Source organism: Vulpes vulpes, chromosome 2 (assembly GCF_048418805.1).
Source record: "Vulpes vulpes isolate BD-2025 chromosome 2, VulVul3, whole genome shotgun sequence".
NCBI lineage: Eukaryota > Metazoa > Chordata > Mammalia > Carnivora > Canidae > Vulpes > Vulpes vulpes.
The window spans coordinates 47,385,154-47,408,597 of record NC_132781.1 but is presented as its reverse complement, the minus strand read 5'-3'; the positions used below and the strand labels follow the sequence as shown (position 1 = coordinate 47,408,597).

Below are 23,444 nucleotides of genomic sequence, written 5' to 3'. Positions count from 1 at the left end.
TTCCATTGTAACTCTAGGTTATTTAGAAGTGCATTGCTCAATTTCTAAGAAGTTCAAGTTTTTTAGCTTTCTTTTTATTATGGGTTCTAGTTTAATTCCACTATGGTCAGAGAATTATATTCTGAATTATTTCAATCCAGTGAAATTTATTCAGGCTTGCTTTTTGACATAGCATATGTTTGATTTTGGCAGACGTTTCACGTGCATTTGAAAAATGCTTATTTTACCATTGTTGGGTACCAAGTTCTATTGGTCAATTAGATCAAGTTTGTTATTGTGTTGTTCAGATCTTCTATATCCTTATTGAGCTTTTCATAGCTTATATGAAAGATTGTTAGAGCATTAAAGACTCCCATTTTGGTTGTGGGTTTTTATATTTTTCCTTTTCAATTTTTTATATATTTTGAAGTGATATTATTGGATACATACAGATTTTTAAATTTAGGGACTCCTGGGTGGCTCAGCAGTTGAGTGTGCCTTTGGCACGCAGCTTGATTCCGGGGTCCTGGGATTGAGTCTGGCATCAGGCTTCCTGCAGGGAGCCTGCTTCTCCCTCTGCCTGTCTCTTCCTTCTCTCTGTGTCTCTTGTGAATAAATAAATAAACTCATTAAAAATTTTTTTTAAATAAAAATTTTAAAAATTTATATCTTCTTGGTAAATGAAGAACAATATATTTGTATGTATGTATTTCCTTCTCTTCCTTATATAAAAGTCTGTAAACCTATCCTTTGCCTAAAGATTTTAAGTTGTTTTTAAAATCTCTACTGCTAAGTGAAAAGCCTTTTTATTGGAGAAAATAGTTCCATCAATTTCAGTGGAAAAACTGCCCAATACCCAAACAGTTTTTGCTGATGCAAAAATTTATTAATTGGAGGGATCCCTGGGTGGCTCAGGGATTTAGTGCCTGCCTTCCAGCCCAGGGTGTGATCCTGCAGTACTAGGATCAAGTCTCCGGATCAAGTCCCACATTGGGTTCCCTGCATGGAACTACTTCTCCCTCTGCCTGTGTCTCTGCCTCTCTCTCTCTCTGTGTCTCTCATGAATAAATAAAATCTTTTTTTAAAAAAATTATTTATTGGCCAATAAAACAAGTCTATACTAAAGAAATAATTTGAATATAAAAATAAAATTTACATACATAAGTTATTGCAATAAAGGTTTATGGTCCTCGTTAAAAGAGAAAATGAAGACTTAATGAGTAGTAGAGGATAGTTGTGGGAGTCATTATTGAGAAAGGTACATTTTTCCTTCTGCACCATTTCTTTAGTCTTTTAGGACTCATTGTTATCTTGCATTCAAACTACCTTTAAAAATAAAGTTATAGCACAGAAAAGTAAATTGAGGGTAAAATAAATACTAAGCCTGAAAGCACTTCAAAATACATGGAATAGTTAATGCTTTTAACAGACTGCAGAATCACAGAAGCTACTACCTCTTCAGCTCTTTCAATTGGCATGTAAATGCAAAACAAAGCATTTTGGGTTTAGCCAAACAAAGCAAATTTTTGTTTCCTATATTGTTGGGCTGGGAATATGTTTTTGCCCGAAAGTGTGAGGTGAGAACATCATTCCTTTTTTTTTTTCTAAGATTTTTTTTATTTTTCATGAGAGACACAGAGAGAGAGAGAGGCAGAGATACAGGCAGAGGGAGAAGCAGGCTCCCTGCAGGGAACCCAATGCAGGAATGGATCCCAGGACCCTGGGATCACACCCTGAGCCGAAGGCAGAGACACAGGCAGGGAGCTGGACGTGGGACTCGATCCTGGGTCTCCAGGATCACACCCTGGGCTGAAGGCAGGCACTAAACTGCTGAGCCACCAGGGCTGCCTGACATCATTCCTTATAGCATGTTTATGTGGTATGTTTAGGGATGAAAAAGTCATTATACTATCATAGAAAAAGGAGTGTTTTCCAAAAAGTAGTATAGCTTTTCAAGAGCTATTGCAAAAAAGTTTTTCATTGAACAGGTGAATTCTGTACACTGAACTTCACTTTGCCCTTTTTCTATATAAATATACATTAGAGTTTTTACAGTGGAGTAGCATGATCAGACCATACTTTTAAGAATTCTTTCTGGAAGTTGGTATGGAGAAGATGTATCCAGAGGAACAAGACTTGGAAAAGAAAGGTCAGCAGATTAATGAATATAACCAAGCAGGAGACAATGAGGTCAGTAAGACAGAACCGAACCCCAACAGAGGCCCAAATGCACATGGGAATTCTGAGAATGATAAAAGTGGTACTGCAAATCTATGGGGATAAGATGAGCTATTCAAAAAACAATGTTGAGACAATTTCATTTGTGGGGAGAAAAAGTAAAAGCTGGATCCATATTTCAGTCCACATACAAAAAGTGTAGTTGGGTCAAAGATTCAAGTATAAGGAGTGAAACAAAAAACCCCCCAAATTATAGAGAAAAACATGAGTGAACTTGAAAAAATAATCACTGAATGAGGAAGCAAGACATAAAACCAAAGAGTCATAAAGGAAAAATTACTACATACAAATTATAGACGTGGGGAAAGATACCATGCAAGTCAAATAATCAGCAAAGTGAGAAACAGTATCTTTAGCACATTGATAATTTCTTTTGGATTTGAAAAGCTCTTACAAATTAATAAGAAAGCAATAAATACTTCATACAGGGCAGCCCGGCTCAGCGGTTTAGCGCCGCCTTCAGCCCAGGGCCTGATCCTGGAGACCCGGGATAGAGTCCCATGTCAGGCTCCCTGCATGGAGCCTGCTTCTCCCTCTGCCGGTGTCTCTGCCTCTCTCTCTGTGTGTCTCTCGTGAATAAATAAATAAAATCTTTAAAAAAAAACACACAAAACTTCATACAAATGGGGATCCCTGGGTGGCGCAGCGGTTTGGCGCCTGCCTTTGGCCCAGGGCGCGATCCTGGAGACTCGGGATCGAATCCCACGTCAGGCTCCCGGTGCATGGAGCCTGCTTCTCCCTCTGCCTGTGTCTCTGCCTCTCTCACTGTGTGCCTATCATAAATAAATAACATAAAATTAAAAAAAAAACTTCATACAAATGGATAATATATCTGAATAGGCAGGAAACAAAATAAGAGGTTTGACCTCACTCATAATTTAAAAATATATTTTGGAATAAGATGATAAGATACTCTTTCAAAACAAGGATGAAAAGGTCTACACATAGCTCAAGCAGCACTGTGGGGAAACAGGTCATCTATACTGTTGTAGTATGAATTGTAATAACCTCTGTGGGGGCAATCAGTCAATATCAATTTTTCCTCAAAACCTTTTAGTGAAAAATTTCAAATATACAGAAAAGTAGAAATAATTGTACAGAACTATATACTACACTTAGATTTTACAATTGTCAGCATTTTGTTATATTTGCATTATAGCATATATACCATGTATATATAAACATATATCCATCTCTCCATCCACCAAGCCATCTTGCATTTTGATACATTTCAAAGTAAACTGCAGACATTGGTATACTTTATCTCTAAATATTTCAGCATACATATCAACTAGAGTTCAGTGTTTGTTTACAGTTCTTTTTTTGAGGGAAAACTTACTTTTGGTGAAATGCACACATTTTAAGTTGACCATTTAGAGTGTTTTTTTGTTTGTTTGTTTGTTTGTTTGTTTGTTTGTTTTTTAAGATTTTATTTATTCATGAGAGACACAGAGGCAGAGACCCAGGCAGAGGGAGAAGCAGGCTCCATGCCGGAACTCCAGGATCATGCCCCGGGCTGAAGGCAGATGTTTAACTGCTGAGCCACCGAGGCGTCCCTTTAGCCTGTTTTTGAAAAATGCTCATACCTTTGTCATCCAAATTCCTATCAAGATCTAGGATATTTCCGTCAGCCTACAGATTTTCTTCCTGTCCCTACCCCTAGGAAATATTTTTGACTATAGATCAGTTTTGCTGGTTCTAGAACATCATGTAAATGGAATTATACAGTAGATACTCTTTTGTGTAAAGGGTATCACTTTCACTCAGCATCATGGTTTTTTGTGATTTACCCATCTTGCTATGTGTGTCAATTGCTCATTCCTTTTCACTCCCAAGTAGTATTACATTGTATGAATGTACCATACTTAGTTTATGCCTTCCCCAGTTGATGGACATTGGGTTTCCAATTGGGAACTATCACAAATAAAGCTTCTGTAAACATTCTTGTACATGTTTGAAGACATGTTTTCTCTTGGGTCACTTGATGGAGGGTCATAGACAGAATGTATATATGAGCCCCCCTGGGGCTCATAGTCTATTTTAACTTTGCTACAAGACCCTGTCATGAGTATGTGCTATGTGACAGGTATAGAAAATACATGGTGGGAAGTGTGAGAAGTGGAAAGTATTTCTAGGGGAGAACTGGGGAAGGCTTCCTGGAGGAGGAGGCCTTGGTGCTGACAGTTAAGTAGGAGGATCAGGGTGGCTCTGGGTCAGACATGCCTACCTTCCTGTTTTATTCCCATAAGAAAAAGATCCTGGGAGTCTCACTTTTTTTGGCTGTAAAATGAGGATGATGACACCACGAGATGTGACAGAGTAATGGGAGTCAAAGGCCCAGCCATGGCCTCGACAGGCACCTCTTCTTTTGTTAAATGTTCCTCTTTCTTCACAGGCCTTGCTCCTCTGGTGGCCTTCAATGTGGATGAGGCCCATCTCTGGGTGACTTCTGAGGGAGGCACACCCTATGTGCTCAGCTCCCTTCTGCACCAAGACTCCAGCACCAACCAGACCTGGTGAGTGGGGCCTGGCAGATGGGAGGCATAATTGAGGGCACCTGTTGGGAGTCTGAAAAAACCCCAGAGAAAGGCAGCCTGGGTGGCTCAGTGGTTTAGCACTGCCTTCAGCCTAGGGCCTGATCCTGGAGACCAGGGATCGAGTCCCATGTCAGGCTCCCTGCATGGAGCCTGCTTTTCCCTTTGCCTGTGTCTCTACCTCTCTCTGTGTGTGTGTGTGTGTCTCTCATAAATAAATAAAATCTTTAAAAACAAAACAAAACCCCAGAGAAGGCCTTAGCACCCCACCTCCGCAGTCTGGGGACAACCTCCCTTCACTTTCAGAAGGGTGTGCCGGAGAGAGGCTATGATGGTGCTCTTCGCTGCCGGGGAGCAGGGGGCAGGATATGACCTCAAAACTATTTTAAAATAAAGTTTATTAGGCTCTTTTGTAATACATGTTCAGTATAGAAGCTTTCGGCAGTGGCAAAAATATCAAATTAAAAATGGAAACTATGAGGCAGCAGGGAATATGGTTAAGAGGCAGGTTGTGGGTCTGGTAGCTGTGGGTCAGTGATAGCTTTACTATGCACTTGTAGCAAGGCGCTCAACCCACAGCCTGTTTCTTATCTCTACAGTAGGGGTAGAGATTTTTCTACCTCACAGAGTTGTTGCATAAGATTATTTGAGTTAATGCACATAAAGGGTTTATTACAGTTTCTGGCCAAATTCAGGCATAACAAATATTGCACTGTTTTTAAAATCTCATCTGTACCCACCCATTAGATATAGGCCACAATATTTAAATGTGACAAAATTCTGCTGATGAGGATGTGGGAAGTTTTGGGGCTGTAAATTGACATAACCAACTCAGAGGATAGTTTTACCATATCTGGTAATGTTGAAGATGCCTTTGACTCAGCCATTCCACTCCCAGATGCCAACCTTAGAGATACTCCCAGGCACATGTAAAGCTTTTTATTGTAACATTTCTTGGGATAGTATAAGACTGGAAATAGTCCTCATTAGGAAAATGGAAGAAATAAGCTGTGAATCAGACGATGTGCTCTTAGAAACAGGTCAAGTAAATGAAATGAGCACAGTGGTTATTAACTTGAATCATTCCTGAAACATAAGGTGAAAAAAGACAGCTGTAGAATTATATATACAATGTTTATTTACTCAACAGACATTTATGTGCAGCACCTACTATGTGCCAGGCCCTAAGATATAGCAATGAGCAAAGTAGATAAAAATTCTTATGCTCAGGGTAGATAGACAATGAGCAAGCAAGCAAAATATGTATTTTATCAGATGGTGGTAGTAGGGATATACTAATATAGAAATATATCTTTAGGGATCCCTGGGTGGCGCAGCGGTTTGGCGCCTGCCTTTGGCCCAGGGCGCGATCCTGGAGACCCGGGATCGAATCCCACGTCGGGCTCCCGGTGCATGGAGCCTGCTTCTCCCTCTGCCTGTGTCTCTGCCTCTCTCTCTATCTCTCCGTGACTATCATAAATAAATAAAAATTAAAAAAAAAAAAAGAAATATATCTTTAATTTTGTCCCCTATTGTCACCAAAATGACTTTTTTTTTAAAGATTTTATTTATTTATTCATAAGAAACAGAGAGAGAGAGAGAGAGAGAGGCAGAGACACAGGCAGAGGGAGAAGCAGGCTCCATGCAGGGAGCTTGATGTGGAACTCGATCCTGGAACTCTGGGATCACGCCCAGAGCCAGAGGCAGACGCGCTCAACCACTGAGCCACCCAGGCATCCCTAAAATGACTTTTAGAGCTGCTTTGTTTTGAAGCCAGGATCCATGTGTCGTATATTGTGTCTCTTTATTCTTTTTTAATCTAGAGCAATTTTTTCTTTCCTTTTTTGTTCATAATGGTCATATGGCTTTCTCTGTGCTCATTCTGTGACCCAGCCATGCTCATGCCCTGCCTCAGGCCAGTCCCCTGCCTATCCTTGCTGCTTTGCTTCTAGTCAATAATCAAGGGTTTCCTTCTTACTCTGCGTGCATGAGCCATGAGCCCAGTATCCAGATGGGCTTTGAGGCAGAGCCGAGTGAGGCTCTGAAGGTTTCTGTCTGAGCAGAGCTCCCCATCTTCCCAAGTTGAGCATAGCAGAAGCTGTATTTGGTGGAGGTTGAGTGGGCAGTAGCAGCTCCTGAGGCAGCCTTCTAGCCCTTGGACTTGGGCCATGACCCTACCAGCCAAGGAGGCTTGGACCCTCATTGTACAGTGAAGAGGCTGGTGACCATGGAAGTGGGGAGGGCAGGGCCAGTTTGTTCGTTCACTCATATATTCAGCAACTATTTATGGAGCATCTACTCAATGACAGGCAAAGTATGGAGATAAGATAGTGAAGGGGAGGCACAGTCCTTGCCCTCATGGAACTGCCTGACTCAGGAAGGAGACAGGAAAGGCAGGTAATGACAAGAGAAGTGACAACTGCTTTGGTGGGGATGTCTAGGGAGACATAGAGGCTGGTGTATCCTTAAGCCACAGGGTGTGCATCAACACTGGGACTAAGGAGATGAGTAGGAATTAGCGTGAGAAGGCAAGGGAGGGGAACAACCCAGCTGAGTGCAATGTGATCAGAAGCCTGGAAGCTATTCTGAGCAAAGTAAAGGGACAGAAAATGTCAGGTGGTTGAAGCTGAATGTAATGAGCAATAGGCTGGGAGAGGTGGGTAATGCCTTGTTACCCAGGCACCAAGGGTTTTAGGAGCCAGAAAGGTTGAAGCAGGAAGGGGTGGTGAGAAGGTTGTTAGCAAGTTTTTGGCTGCAGGAAGATGAATTAAAGGTGGGTATTTGTTGTGTTTTTTTGTTTTGGTAAAATTTTATGGATATTTGCCACACAGAAAAATGCACCCATTATAAGCACATAGCTCAGTGAATGTTCACAAAGTGAACCACCTATGTAAGCAGCATCCACATGAAGAAACAGAACATTACCAGCCTCACCTAAGCCCCTCTAGCCTGGTGCTCCCATCCTGGCACATCCTCTGCCAGGAGTTAATCAATGCTCTGGCCTCCATCTCCCTGGATTAGTTTTGTCTGTTCTTGAACTTATAAACGAGGCATGCCGTTGTATGGTCTGTTATGTCAGGCCCCTCTCCCTCAATATACAGTCTGTGAATTTTGAATATGGTCTTGCCTGAGACAATGGTACTTATTCTCATTGCTGTAGTCTTCCATTGTGTGAACAGTGCTGATGATGGGCATTTGGGTAGTTTCCTTGGACAATTTTTTTTAAAGATTTTATTTATTTATTCATGAGAGACACAGAGAGAGCCAGAGACATAGGCAGAGGGAGAAGCAGGCACCATGAGGAGCCAGATGTGGGACTTGATCCCAGGACTCCAGGATCATGCCCTGAGCCAAAGGCAGACAGACACTCAACCGCTGAGCCACCCAGGCATCCCTCCTTGGACAAATTATACTGCTGTGCACTTTCTTTCTTTTTTTTTTTTTTAATTTTTTTTTTTTTTTAATTTATGTATGATAGTCACAGAGAGAGAGAGAGAGGCAGAGACACAGGCAGAGGGAGAAGCAGGCTCCATGCACCGGGAGCCCGATGTGGGATTCGATCTCGGGTCTCCAGGATCGCGCCCTGGGCCAAAGGCAGGCGCCAAACCGCTGCGCCACCCAGGGATCCCATGTGCACTTTCTTTCGATGGGCAGGTTACTTCCTTTTATCAGCCATGTGCCTAGCAATGGGATTGCTAGGTCATGACTTATGCACTGGGCTGACCTTCAGTTTCCCAAACTTGAAAAGCATGAGTGTTCTGGTTGGTCTACACATTTGTGAAAGCCAGGTGTCAGTCCCAGTTATTTGTGACCATCTCTTGCCAACTCCCCTCCCACCAGGACCCCAGCAGACCCTCTCTAGCTCCCAGCCCCGTGCTTCAGAGGCCAAGCTGAAAGGACATGGTAGATGAGAGGAGTTTGAAGCCCCTGGAGCAGGAGGCTATGACTTTCATGAGCTGGGCTCATGAACACCTCCCTGAACACCTGCTGAAGCAGAGGGGACTCATGGGAGGATGTGGTGGGAGGAACTTCTGGGTTCTTTGCCATAAATGGTAAAGCCTAAGACTACAGACGTCCTTCCATGCTGGGCAGGAAATACACTGCTGGCTGCCCCAGAGCCACAGCAAGCAGAACAGGCTAGGCTCCCTGTGAAAGGCCGATGTGTCCCTCTCACTCCCTTGTGCTGTTTCTCCCTAAAATAGAACAGCTAGGGCTGGCAGCATCATGGGTTTGGTTGCTACAAGGTGAAGTGAGTGGAACATAAAGAAAGCTTTCTACACCTGAAACTAATATAACATTGTGTGTTAATTATACTTCAATAAAAATGCAAATTAAAATAAAAATTTAAAAAACTATGACAAAAGTTGGGGGAAGAGATGTACGTGGCTTAGTGGTTGAGGTCTGCCTTGGGCTCAGGGCATGATTCCGGAGGCCATCAAAAAAAACTTGGGGGAAAAAAAGGAAGGCTTTACCCTGGGAGGTATGGGATTAGACTCAGAATGGAGACAGGTTAGAGGTAAGTGAAGGCAGGAGATGGACTGTTTCTAGTACAGGGTATGATAGGGTCCCAGGGGCTGTCAGCTGATGGTGGATTTGGTTATTGATAGTCATTCAGTCAACAAACCTGGAGATTAAGAGACTACCCACCATGGGGAGTAAAATGGGAGGGTAACAGAGGCAGCTCAGATTGGATCCCAGGCCACAGCACTGCATGACTATGATATGAATGGCAACCTTGGGTTCTGCAGTGCACAGCTTGGACAGCTGTATATGATAGTCTCCTGAGAACTCACAGTCTAGGTGAGGATGGGGGTAGGTTCCAGTAGTCAGGGCTACCTGGAGGTCTTAGAGGGGGTCAAGTTGCTCATTTTGGGAAGACTTCTTGAGGACTTGGTGTTTAGGATGAGTGTTGGAAGGAAAAGGAGGTGGGAATGAAATAGCTCAGGCAATGGCCTGAAGGAGGAAGGAGAGTCAAAGCTATTCCAGGCCTGGACCTACCCCACCAAAACACTGTCTGGAGTGGACACTGGTTCTGAGCCTACCTTTATGGGAGAAAGGGAAGTGCTAGACTGAGGGCTGAGGCTCAGGCTGGGGAGGAGTCTGGGGCAGAGCACATGGAGACTATTGATGTAGGGGAGTGATGCAGTGCAAACTACAAGGGTAAATTGAAAAACAAAAACACAAAACCACTACCAGTTAGGAGGCTATTACCACAGACCAGGCAAGATACTGGTGGCCAGGATGGTGATGAGGAAATGGAGAGAAGAGATGCTCTGTAGATATAATCTGGAGGAAGGACCCACAGGGTTTCCTGATGGACTTGATACAGGGATGAGTAAAAAGATGAAGCACAGATGCATCCAGGCTTCAGGCTACCATCAGTTGCCTTGGAGAAGAGGGAAAAGCATAGGCTTGGGGAGACAAGACCTCAAGTTCTGTTTGGACAATCTCAAGTTTAAGATACCTATTAGACGGGGGCGCAGTTACGCATTGTACTTCTTTCCTTTTGCTGCTGTAACAACCACAGAACTTAGTGGCTTAAAACAACACAAATTTATTATCTCACAGTTCTGGAAGCCGGAAGTCCAAAATGGGTCCGAATAGGCTAATATCAAGGTGTGTTAGCAGGGCTGTGTTCCTTCTGGTGGCTCAAGGGGAGAATCTGTTTCCTCACCTTTTTCAGTTTCTAAAGGTTAACTACATTCCATGGCTTTTGTCCTCTTCCTCCATCTTTAAAATCAGCAGTATATCATTTTCAAATCTTTCTCTGACTCTGACCCTCTTGCCTTCCTCTTATAAGGACCCTTGTAATTACATTGGGTTCATCTAGATAATCCAGGGTAATCTCCTTTATTTCAAGATCCTTAACATAATCAAATCTACAGAATCCTTTGGCTGTAAAAAAGTAGCATATTCACAGGTTCTGGGGATTAGAACATGGACATTTAGGAGTGGTATGTTAATCTATTTCCTAACAACTGTGCTGGTCTGACTTTTGGTGGAAGGATCCTAGGGCCACAGAATTTCAGCAGTTACAGGTTGAAGCCATGGGATTAGAGGGGATCACTAGGGAGAATGTGCTGGTGAGGAAAACAAGGACCAAGCCTCAAGGCTTCAGCAACATTTAAAGTTAGACATTGAAGAAGCCAACAAAAGAGTCTGAGAAGGAGTATTAAGAGAGGTAGGGGAAATCAAGAAGAAAGTATTTCAAGGAGGAGATGGTTACATGTCCAGGGCTGCTGAGAGGTTGAAGAACATGAGGACAGAGAGGTGTCCATTAGATTTGGCAGTGTGGGGACCACTGCTGACCTTGACAGCAGCCGTATCAGAGGGTGGAATTCAGCTTGGAATGGGTTAAGCTGGGGCTGGGGGCCTGTACACGGGCATAGACCTTATTATTATCCTTAATCCATGGATAGAAGTAAATGATCTATTTCATAATTCTAATAGAGTGATAGGAAGCAAGCAAATGGAGATGGTACCTCATTCCTGCTGCCCAACCCACCATAGCGGCATCATAATCTTTTGAAAGTACAGACTGACCCCATTATAAAGTCCTCCATGGCTTCCTACTGCCCTCAGCACAAAGATACCAGATGTGGTTCACAGTACCAAGCCCAGTCTCAGGGCCCCTTCCTCAGTACCACTACTCACAACCCAACCCCTAGGATGGGGAGCTCACACCTTGTCTTAAGGCAGACAAGTTCTCCCTGGAGAGTGTAGATAAAGGGAATGCTTATGCTGACACTGGACTCTGCTATCTCCCTTGACTTGGGTTGAGGGGCCAAGTTTACCATTGGGAATCATATCTCTAGAGGCTTTCTTAATGTGGCTGAGGCACTCACTCTTCAAATCTCCATTTCTTTCTCTTTCTCTCTTTCTCTCTTTCTTTCTTTCTTTCTTTCTTTCTTTCTTTCTTTCTTTCTTTTCTTTCTATTTAAAGATTTATTTATTTATTCATGAGAGACAGAGAGAGAGAGAGAGAGAGAGGCAGAGACACAGGCAGAGGGAGAAGCAGGCTCCATGCAGGGAGCCCAATTTGGGACTCGATCCAGGGACTCCAGGATCATGCCCTGGGCCAAAGGCAGGCGCTATACCGCTGAGCCACCCAGGGATCCCTTTTTAACCCAGGTGTCCCTCAAATCTCCATTTCTGACTGGCCCATAGGATAGGAGCATCAACGGGATTTCTTCAGGAAGTACTGTCACTAAGGCCAGGTGGGGTAGTTCCCCTGGCAGCCACTAGGAAGCCAGCACTGCCCACAACAGATCCAGCTGTCCTGCTGATGGCTTTCTGGTACCTATGCCCCTTGCCCCAAAGAGCAGAGAGTCTTTATTTACCATCAGTTCCACCCCCATTTCTCTATCAGGGTGGGTGAGCAGTCAGAGAGCAGACACATTTAACTGTTTCTCAACTGGAGCTGTATAAAGGTAAATGCTGAGCAAATGCCTTCCTCATAATACAGAGTCTGCCAGAGGTGCCTGGGTGGCTCAGTCGGTTAAGCATCTGCCTTTGGCTCAGGTCATGACCTCGGAGTCCTGGGATGGAGCCCCACATCCAGCCCGCTTCCAGCCCCACGATGAGCCAAGCATGGACCTTCCTGCTCAGCAGGGAATCTGCTTCTCCCTTTCCCTCTGCCCCTTCCCCACCCTCTGCTCATGCTCTCTCTCTCTCAAATAAATAAAATCTTAAAAAAACAAAAACAAAAAACCAGAGTCTGCCTGCCTACCCCAGGTCTAGACCTCCTGCATTAGTTTTCCAGACAGGGAGCCTGTAAGCCTGGGGACTTGAGCAGGCAGAAAGGAGAAGGGAATCACTGGCCAGCTCAACTTTGCTGTCTACCTTCCCAACTCAGGCTCCTGGTCACCAGCCCTCAAACCAAGGGGAAAGCAGGTGTCCTGCATCGTTGTTCCCTCCTCCAGGATAAGTTACATTGCAAACCAGTAGGTAAGTCTACCTCAGCTCCAGGGAATGCTCCCAGTAACTCCTTCCAAGGAATCTCACTTATCTGGCCCAAACCATCTGAACCTAGTCTGGTCCCTCCACCCTAGATTCCACCACCATCCACAGCAGGCCTTCTATCCTGATGCTCAGTCCCATCCCATCCCAACCCAACCCTAATCCCCAGCCCACCTTTCCATATCCAGTCCTAACAAAAATGATACTTAAGATTTATTGAGTGCTTACCATGTGCCTGGCACTCTGGTAAGTACTTTGTTCACTTTTAATCCTCAAAATCATCCCATTTTATAAAAGAGGAAGCTATAGTTCAGAGAAGTGCTTTGATTGCCAATACAGCCAGGGTCATGCATCTAGCATTGGCAGCACTACAGCTGGCAAACCCAGCTCTATCTGATTCTAAAACCTACCCTGTCCCAACTCATCACACCCCAATAGAATTCAACCCTACTCCTTCCAGCCTATGGCCATCCTAGCATCTAGCATGAGAACTGGCATATATGAGGCACTCAATAAATGCTGTTTGAATGAATGAATGAATGAACAAATGAGTGGACCTCATTCACTCATTAACCAACTCTACCCATCCCACCCAATCCAACTCAAGGCCTGCATTTGCTAATTAACCCTTGACTGTGTGTGATAGAATCCTTGTCTCTGTGAGAGACACAATGTTGAACAATCTCAGTCTCTGCTTCAGAAATTGAATGTAAGCTGGCAGGGAAACTGGGTGATCCTGTGGATCAAAAATGAATATCCTGAGACCCATGGTGTAGAGGGAAAGGAGCAAGCTACACTTTCACTCTGGGGTCTTGGGGGCCAGTAAGATTTTCCAGAGACAGAACTTTGAGAATGGAGAGTTCATTAATCCATATAGCCAGTCCTTTAGCATCTTGCACACCTCCCTGGTGCTGCACACACCCACCAGCTAGTGCTTCTCTACCCTCCTGCCCCTCCAGACTGGGAGCCCCTGTAAGAAAATGTCTCAGTTACTTCTAGATCCCTATCACCAACTGGCATAAGAGCAGACATCACAGGGCATTTGTTGGAATGAGTCAGTGAATAAATCTGAGGAATAGGCACTTTACCCTGAGCATGTCCAGGCCTGTGCTTGAAGGCCCAAGCTTTCAGCTAGCTTCTAGAGGCTGTTCTGAGTGGCCAACAGTTCTTTATGGGGCCCTGACCAAGGTGGCCCTATGACATCTGATCTTGGCTGTAGGGTTGCCCCCCAACATCCCTCCCTTCTTACCTGGCCTTAACTGTTTCAGAGACTGTCCTCATCCCAATGGGGAGGCACCGGGGAGTGACAGTTGTTCAGAACCACCGCAGTGTTTTGGTGAGTGTGCATAAGGTGGGGCAATGGAGGGGTTCTAGTGAGGATGGCACTAACCTGTGGTTGATAGTTGACCAGTGTTGATACAAGTCTGACTGGCATATTCTCAGGGCAGAGCCCAGCTATCTCCCCTGTACCAGCCCCAGGGATGCCCAAGGCTCTGACCTGGGTACTCCATGTGATGCAGCATACTGACCCAGGTGCTTAACCTTAAACTTTGACCCCAGCATGACCCTACACCTGCTATTCCTACATCCTTTGCCTGGTTGATGCCCTTGATTCTGGCATAGGAGTGATGGTGTGGCTCTGTTTAGGGGGCTGTGCTGGAGGTGACCTAGGCTTTCCTCTCCCTTTCTCTCCCTCTCCCCTAGGTCTGCATTCAAGTGCTGGCCCCGCAGCCCCACAGCCTCATTTCGGAACTCACAGGGACCTGCAGCCTACTATCCAACAACTTCCAAAACCACACCCAGGTCCACTTCTCCAACCTTGGTAAGGGTTGGACACCCTGAAAAGATCTCCTTGGGTCTCTAAGAAGACTCATGGGAGATGTAGAGGGACACAGAGGCCTGGAGAGGGCAAGGCAAGCCTAGGCCCCTGTGAAGGGAATCAGGGCAGAGCTAAGTGTGGGTCTACTGGGAGGTGAACAAGGGGCCTGACTCTTGAGTTCTTCCACGTGTGTCTTTTAAAGAAAATCTGGATCCCAATGCACATGTGGATGACAGAGACTGCTACAGAAACAAGAAAGGCGGCATAGAAAAGACAGCCAGGTGGCGTCGGGCTCTGAAGACAAAGGAGGAAGTGGAGGAGGAGGAGGAGGAAGAGGCTGCTGGTAAGAAGAGGCAGATCTGGGTTGCTACCAGAGACTGTCAGAGTGACTCTTAGGCTGGCGACCTCCAGGAGTGACGTGTGCCAGGTCTGAAAGATGGGGAATAGTGGCTGGATTCTATAGACCTAACCAGTCCCAGCTCTGCCCCCCTCCATGTTATAGATGGGTAAACTGAGGCCTAAAGAGCAGGAGCAATGGGAGTGACTCACTCAGCAAGTCAGAGTCTGAGCAGGCTCTGGCTCTCTTTGCCTCTGAGACAAAAGCTTCACTCTTGGGAACTTTACCAACATCCTCCCTGAACTGAGCTCTTAGGGCTTGAATGGGGTGTGTGCCCTGCAAGGCAGTAGATGCTGCCCTCGCTGCTACCTCAAATTCCTGTTCACTCCTGACCTGCTCTCTATCTAGGCCCAGGCACTGAGATTGCCATCATCCTAGATGGCTCAGGAAGCATTGATCCTCCAGACTTCCAGAGAGCCAAAGACTTCATCTCCAACATGATGAGGAACTTCTATGAGAAGTGCTTTGAGGTGGGCTTCCCTAAGAGGTAGAATCACACAGTCTATCAATTCTCTATTGCTATGAATAAACCACATCAAAACAACAACCATTATTTGCTCACAGTTCTGTGGATCAGCTATTTGGGCTGGGCTTAGCTGGGTGGTTCTTCTGTTGGTCTTGCCCGGAGTTACTCTTGTAGCAGCAGACATCCTATTGCTTGATGGGATGACCTAAGATGGCCTGTCTGGGCCATGTGCCTCTAGCAGGCCAGCCCAACTTTTTCATGGCTGCAATGTTCCAAGAGGGCAAGACCTTGTGCATGCATGTACTTTTCAAGGTTCTGATTGTATCACATTTCCCAATGTCCCATTGGCCAAAGCTAGTCACATCACCAATCCCATAGTAAATGGGTGGGAGGGGGACTACACAGACACATGGTTTTAGGGAGAATTCTATAATTCACTGGGAAACATTACGATCATAGCTTCCTCCATCCCTAGTTGCTTAGAGATTTCCCTCTGCCTTAGCATCTCCTCCTGCCTGGAGGCAAGGAGAAATGAATAGATTCTTTCACTCTTTCCAGGGGAAGCCATCTAAGGGGTTGGGATGCTTTGGGCATGGCAACTCTGCCAACTTCCTCCCCACCTCGGCTCTTCCCCTCCAGTGTAGCTTTGCCCTAGTGCAATACGGGGAAGTGATCCAGACTGAGTTTGATCTTCGGGACAGCCAGGATGTGATGACCTCCCTCGCAAAAGTCCAGAACATCACTCAAGTTGGGAATGTCACCAAGACCGCTTCTGCTATGCAGCATGTCCTGTAAGTATGAGGGTAGTGGGAATTACCTGAGCACCTACTACATGCCAGCTCATGGCCTTGACCAGAGATTCTGAGGCATCATACCCAGAGAGGTGGCTAGACAGAGCTATGAAGAAGAGAGGATGAGGTTCTAGCAAGGGAATGCAAGGTCTTTCAGTCTGGCCCTGGCTGATGAATGACATCCCAAGACATCCTCCAAAAATTCTTCTAAAGATTCCTGTTATGAGCAGCAGTAGAACACAGTGCTTACAGGTATGGGCTTTGTGGCCAGGCTGCCTGGGTTCAATCTCAGCTCCAATTTGTACTTGGGAGACCTTGAGTGAGTTGCCTGCCTATCTGTGCTTCAGTTGCCTCACTTTTTTTAAAAAAATATTTTATTATTTATTCACAAGAGAAACAGAGAGAGACACAGGCAGAGACACAGGTAGAGGGAGAAGCAGGCTCCATGCAGGGAGCCCGATGTGGGACTCGATCCAGGGTCTCCAGGATCAGGCCCTGGGCTGAAGGCAGCGCTAAACCACTGAGCCACCAGGGTTGCCCACTTTTTATTTTTTATTTTTTTACTTTGAGAGAAAGAGCTCACGTATGGGAGCAGGGGTGGGAGTGTGGAGGAGGGGCAGAGGGAGAGGACAAAAGAGAATCTTAAGAAGGCTCCATGCCCAAGTGGAGCTAGATCTCACAACCCTAAGATCATGACCTGAGCAGAAACAATTGATTGAACCACCCAGGTGCCCCAGATGCCTCACTTTTAAAATGAGAATAATAGGGGCACGTGAGTGGCTCAGTTGATTGAGCAATTGACTTGTAGTCCTGAGATTGAGTCCTGTGTCAAGCTCTGTTCTCAGCATGGAGTCTGCTTCAGGTTCTCTCTCCCTCTGCCTCTACCCCTGAGTACACATGTTCTCTCTCCCTCCCTCCCTCCCTCTCTCTCTCTCTCAAAAAATAAATAATAAGTAAATAAAATAAAATGAGAATAATAATAGTATTTGTCTTATAGGATTTTGTGAGGATTAAATGGGTTAAAATATGTACAACGCTTACAACAGTACTTGGCATATAAGTAGTATGTAAATATTAGCCACGTTACTAATATCATTATTCACAAGAGTAAACTGAAGTGCTGTCTAGAACCTTTCTATAGGAGGAGGTGAGGGGCAGGGTGTGTCACAGCCTCCCCTCCACCCGAGCCTGCTATATGCCAAACGGGTCATCACCACCTCTCTTTGGGTTTTCTTCCCCATTTGGAGGAAGATCAGTGAATAAAACAGATCATATTCTGGGGAATAAAATTTCCCCAGAGCTCAGTATCCCTTTGGCAAAGTTCTCCTCTTCATTTACTGTTCCCTACTTAGAGACAACATCTTTACACCAAGCCATGGCTCCAGAAAAAATGCATCCAAGGTCATGGTGGTACTCACCGATGGTGACATATTTGGAGACCCACTCAACCTCACAACTGTCATCAATTCTCCAAAGATGCAAGGTGTTGAGCGCTTTGCCATTGGGGTAAGAGGCAGGTGTGGGGGACACCTCCTGACTTTGGGCCATCTGGGCTGGGAAGGGCCAGGGTTCCTCATAGAGGCTTCTATAAACAGCTTACCTAAGCTTTGCTCTATTCACAGACACCCACCAACTACTCCCAGTCCCTATGTCCTGCACTTCCCCCATCCCATACTGGGTCTTCACACAGAGGGCTTGTTACACAATGGTGGTCACAGCTCACTTGCCCAGCAGTGATGGGGAGGGAGAGCAGTGGACACTCAGGAATCCCAAAGGAAGGACCCTGGAGGAGATGGTGCTGAGCTGAGTCTTGGAGGACAAATAGGGGTAGCTGGCCTAGGGTGCAGGGGAAGTGGGAAGGGCTCTGCAGGCAAAAGACACAGCATGTGAGAATGAGCCTAGTGAGAGAAGGAAGGAGTGTGTGCAGGAGAACAGGGAGCAGGGAATGAAGGCAGATGGTAAAGGGCCCTGAAGGCCAGCAGAGGGGTTCAGCCCTCTCTCTGGGCCTTGAGAGCTCTTGGGGCCTGGGATCCAGTCAGATTTCGTGGTCCTGACCCACTGACCGAGGGCCCCTGTTGCAGGTGGGAAATGCATTTGAAAAAAATAAGACCTACCATGAACTGAAGCTCATCGCCTCAGACCCTGATGACAGATATGCCTTCAAAGTGACCAACTACACAGCATTGGATGGATTGCTGAGCAAATTGCAGCAAACTATCATTCAGATGGAAGGTGGGGGCTCCAGGGGCAGTCCCTTCAGCATCTGGGAGGAGGCCAGGCTCTGTACTCCTGCCTCCCTCCTGTCCTATCCCCATATGGCTCTCTGGGCAACTCCCACCACTTCTCTGAGCCTCAGCTATTCCATCTCTAAAAAGGCAACAGTATTCTCAGCCCCCTTACTTCCCCAGAATTCCCTGAAGCTGTGATGAGAAGTTCCTTCTGGTGCTGGAGATAGAAGGATGACTGGGGCATGGATCTTACTCTCAGAAGCTCACAGAAGAGGAAACTGGGGCCCAGAAAGAGGGAGTAAGCTGCCCAAGCTTACTCTGCCAGTAGCTACTAAAGCAGAACCAGGTTTCCATCTCAGCCTGGTGTATGTCCCATTATTCTGAATATCATTCACTCTGAGTGTGAGGTCAAACCAGGCCCTTACCTGACTTATTTTCTCCCTTCGTCTTAGCCCACAGCAGTGTCTCACTGGGCTTCTTGGCTTCTAGGCACAGTTGGAGAGGCCCTCCATTACCAGCTGGCACAGATCGGGTTCAGTGCCCAGATCCTGGATAAGGTATGTGGACAGCTTAGCACCAGGCAGGCTTGCCATAGGGGAGGGGCCCTGGTGACAACCAGGGACTCAGGGATCTCTGGCTTGCATTATAGGGCTCTGCCCTCCTATAATGATGCCTCTGGATGATCCCTTTTAGGAGAAAGGAAAACACTTGTACTTGCTTGCTCTAATCTGGACCTTTGAGGTAGATGAAGGAATGACCATATTTATTACAGGAGTCATTTTGTTCTGTGCTCAAGGATTGAACAGTTCCCCTTTAACATGTCCTGCTAACACAGGCTTTGGCTTGGGTCACTTGCCTACCAAGTTTTGTATTTTTCCTCACTAGAGGGAAAAGATACAGGCATGGTACAAACACCAGCCTTGCATGAAGGAGGAATTATGGTTAGCAAATTACTCCTTGTGTGCCAGGCATGGGCCCAGCAACCTGTACAGAAGGAGATGAGCTCTGTCTTGTTCAATCATACTTTGTTTTAATGCTCACCATCTGGGACCTAGGTCAGATTTCTGTCCTGGGGGTGACTGGCACTGGAGGGACAGTTGTCCTTTTTTTTTTATTTTAAAGATTTTATTTATTTATTCATGAGAAACACAGAGAGGCAGAGACATAGGCAGAGGGAGAAGCAGAGTCTCTGCGGGGAGCCTGATGCAGGACTTGATCCCAGGACCCTGGAATCACGACCTGTGCTGAAGGCAGACACTCAACCACTGAGCCATCCAGGTGCCCCCGGACAGTTGTCCGGATAGGGTCATGAGTACAAGGCAGGAACTGAGTACTAGCCATCTTACCTTCCTCCTGCATTTCTAGCCCCGCCTCCGCCTCTGCCTCCCAACCCCCCCACCCAGCTGGCCCCAGTCCCTCTCTCTCAGATGGCCTCCAACCCTTATTCCCTGTAGGGACAGGTGCTGCTCGGTGCCGTTGGGGCCTTTAACTGGTCAGGGGGCGCACTGCTCTACGACATGTACAGCCACCAGGGTTGCTTCCTGAACCAGACTGCAGCGGATGCCAAGACTGCACAGTACAGCTATCTAGGTGAGGGCAGGGCCTGAAGAGGGACACTGAGGCTGGGCATCAGGCTATATTAGGCTTCCTACTTAGGGCAAGCTCTGGTCGGTCACAAGGACTGAGGGATAGGCCTTGGTTAGGGACCCTGAGGCTGAGAATTAGGACCTTCTGGATGAGGACAGGGCTTCCTCAGTACTGAAGCTCAGGGTGGCCTTGGGCGGCTACCTAAGGAGGCAGGGCCTCACCATTAATAGTGGTAGTGAGTGACACTTCACCCTTCTCCTTGGTCCTCATAGACAGTGTGTGTGATGAACGTGGGGGGTAAATGTGTGTGAAGAAGTGCATTTTGAATGAAGCTGTATATATGAGAGTGTGCACATCACTTCTGTGTAGTGAGGCATATGTATGTAACCAGCCATAGGGGGTAAGTGGGAGCACTCTGATCAAAAGGATGAGAAAGACAGTTTCTCCAGATCTGCCCCCCTGCCCAGGCTACGTTGAAGGACTGGCTGGGAAAGTGGGGGGTGGGGGGTCAAAGGAGTGTGGCCCAATGGGAGCTCACAGCCACAACCACCACCACCCCCTCCCAGGTTATGCAGTGGCCCTGCTGCACAAGACCTGTGGCCTCTCCTATGTGGCTGGGGCACCACGGTACAAGCATCGGGGGGCCGTGTTTGAGCTCCAGAAGGAGGGCAGAGAGACCAACTTTGTGCCAGTGCTGGAAGGAGAGCAGGTACCTGCTGGAGAGGGACACCCTCATTATTATAGATGGAGAGTCTGGAGGCCCTGGAGGGGATGGGACAGGCTCCAAGGCACACTGTGTCATCAGCTCAGCCTAGACAGAACTCAGGCAAAATGCAGTGCTCTGTATGTCTGATTGTCAACTGGCTTCCCCCATTGTGGGGGATATGGCTGCTCATCCATAGAAGAAGCTCATCCAGGCTTCTTTATTACTCTGGTGAACAAATTGATCTGGAATGACCTAAATGGTCCAGGAAGAGCGGAGCAGGATCTAGCCTTGCTAAAGGGTATCAGAGGAAGCCTCCCAGCACCCTTGTGAGCTGAGTTCCTTCTGGGCCATAGATGGGATCCTACTTTGGCTCTGAGCTGTGCCCTGTGGACGTTGACATGGATGGGACCACAGACTTCTTGCTGGTGGCTGCTCCATTTTACCACGTTCACGGAGAGGAAGGCAGAGTCTATGTGTACCATCTGAATGAGCAGGTGGGAGTCTTCATCTTTGCAAGCTTGCCGAGGTTGTGGCTGCTCAGCCTGGTGCAGAGCTGTTGGAGGTGGGGAGGGCCCTGACCCTGCCTTGCATGGAAGGACAGAGATGGGATGGTGGTCAAGTTGGGCATCATCACCATTCCTCCCATACCTCACTTTCTCACTTTCCCCACCCCATTATTTCATGTTGATGATAACGTCTCAGATAGCGGCACAGTTCACAAAGCATGTTTGTCTATGATCCCACTTGTTTCTCACAGTAACTGTGTCATTCCCATTTTACAGATGAGGAAGCTGAGGCTCAATGATATTGAGACTTGCTCAAGTTTACATAGCAAGTGTGTGGTAGAGCCAAGGCTAGAACCCAGGCCTCCCAGCTGCCAGTCCAGTACCCCTAGCTGTGGGAACAGAGAGGGCGGGGTCCTGACTACAAGGCAGGAAGATCCCAGCTTTACCATGCAATCACTATATAACATTGGGGAGGTCCGTTGCCTTTTCTGAGCCTCAGCCTCCCTGCTAGAGAATCAGAAACAAGTCCAATGAGCATGCCTCCTGGTGTAGCATGGGTACATACCCTGCCTCCTCTCTTGAGGACTGAGCTGCCTCTTTGCTTTACAGAACGGTTCCTTCTCCTTGGCATGCACACTGAATGGGCACCCTGGATTCACTAATGCCCGATTTGGCTTTGCTGTGGCAACAGTGGGGGATATCAGTCAGGATAAGCTCACAGATGTGGCCATTGGGGCCCCCATGGAGGGTTTTGGGGCAGATGACGACACCAGCTTTGGCAGTGTGTACATCTACAATGGACGTCAGGATGGCCTTTCTACTAGCGCCTCTCAGGTAACTTGCAGGGCTCTCTTTAGCCTCTGCCTGGGATTCTGACCTCTCCTACAAGTGATGGCCTGAGCCCCAAGTCAGCTCCAGTTCTAAGTGTCACGCAGGTCCCAAGGGGTCAGGAATACCCAGTGCAGGACAGAAGTCACTTGGAGGTTACAGGCCAGGGCCTCACCCCAGACACTTCCAGCGGGGTAAGAAGTTGTGGCAACATCTTCTGACCTGTATTTCCCTTTTTTGGCATTCCGGACCATGGACCTGCCTTAGATTCTCCTTCCTCTCCTTCTGACCTTCTCTGGCTCCTTCCCCAACCCAACCCCTCCATGCCTTAACTCTCATCTTCCAGGACTCTATTGCCAGCCTCTCATGTTATGTATTTTATGACCACTTTTATCCACCTTAGACCACAGTTTCTCTCCTAACTTCAGTCCTATGTGTCCAGCTGCCTCCTGAGCACTTTACTGGATGGGCCCCCAGGCATCTCAGTCTCATGTTACCTAACCCAAAGCATTCTCTTTTCCCAGACCTGCTCCTCCTCTGGGCCCCTTCCACTCATTAGCACGCTTGTCCTAATGATTCTCTCTCATATCCTGCCCCTGGCCTGGCTCCTGTTTCTCTCCATTCCCACCACTGCTGGCATGGCTCCTTCTACTCTCCATCTTCTACCCTGTGTCTGATTAGACAGGCCCATCTCACTGCCCAGCCCCTCACCAAGCCTCCTTGTACCCAATCCCCTGTTGTTCCCACTGTAGTGGCCCCCAGCTGTGTCCTCCAATGGCCCTGCTATCCCCCCCACCCCTGCTTTCCTCACTGCCCCCATGTCAAGTCTCACCTGCCCTTTAGAGCTCCATTCAAATGCTACTTCCCTTGGGGAAGCTTACCCTTCTCTTTTCTTTCCCCAGTTGAGGGCTCCCTGGGGTGGGAACCCTCAATCATATTGATGATCAGATTTGAATAAAACCCAAAGGACTCTCCTTTTCCTCCTCCATGCCTTGTGTTTCTCCCTCCACAGCGGATCAAAGCCTCAGCGGTGGCTTCAAGACTCCACTACTTTGGCACATCAGTGGCTGGTGGCTCAGATTTCACTGGTGACGGCCTTGTTGACATCACCGTGGGTGCTCTGGGCCGGGCAGCTGTGCTCCGGTAGGGGTTTGCCCTGCTATCTAGGATCCTAAGTCCCAGCCTCACCTAGTTGCCCTGACTTCAATGACCCCTTATGAAAGATACCAGGAATTGATGGGAGGGAGTAAATGTGGTTGTTAAGAGCAATGCATTCTGGAATCTGCCCATCCAGGTTGGAAACTCAGCTCTCAATGAACCATGTGCCCTTGGGCAGGTTATTGTATTCTGAGTCCCAATTTTGTCATCTGTAAATGGGAATAATAACATCTACCTTAGAGAGTTAT

The 23,444-nt window shown here is 46.9% G+C and overlaps 1 protein-coding gene across 3 annotated transcripts in view; it reads left to right on the top strand.

Moving 5' to 3' along the window:
* Positions 1 to 23,444, top strand: part of ITGAE (integrin subunit alpha E) — a 64,308-nt gene that overhangs the window by 13,807 nt on the left and 27,057 nt on the right. For all 3 annotated transcript variants that reach the window (XM_072747985.1, XM_025987924.2, XM_072747986.1), the window contains exons 2-16: positions 4,613 to 4,733; positions 12,607 to 12,698; positions 13,979 to 14,046; positions 14,415 to 14,532; positions 14,732 to 14,872; positions 15,275 to 15,396; positions 16,032 to 16,183; positions 17,536 to 17,689; positions 18,265 to 18,415; positions 18,901 to 18,968; positions 19,866 to 20,001; positions 20,565 to 20,707; positions 21,058 to 21,198; positions 21,820 to 22,044; positions 23,051 to 23,181. In XM_072747985.1, coding sequence (XP_072604086.1) covers positions 4,613 to 4,733; positions 12,607 to 12,698; positions 13,979 to 14,046; positions 14,415 to 14,532; positions 14,732 to 14,872; positions 15,275 to 15,396; positions 16,032 to 16,183; positions 17,536 to 17,689; positions 18,265 to 18,415; positions 18,901 to 18,968; positions 19,866 to 20,001; positions 20,565 to 20,707; positions 21,058 to 21,198; positions 21,820 to 22,044; positions 23,051 to 23,181 — 1,963 coding nt within the window. The remainder of the gene's footprint in view (positions 1 to 4,612; positions 4,734 to 12,606; positions 12,699 to 13,978; positions 14,047 to 14,414; positions 14,533 to 14,731; positions 14,873 to 15,274; positions 15,397 to 16,031; positions 16,184 to 17,535; positions 17,690 to 18,264; positions 18,416 to 18,900; positions 18,969 to 19,865; positions 20,002 to 20,564; positions 20,708 to 21,057; positions 21,199 to 21,819; positions 22,045 to 23,050; positions 23,182 to 23,444) is intronic.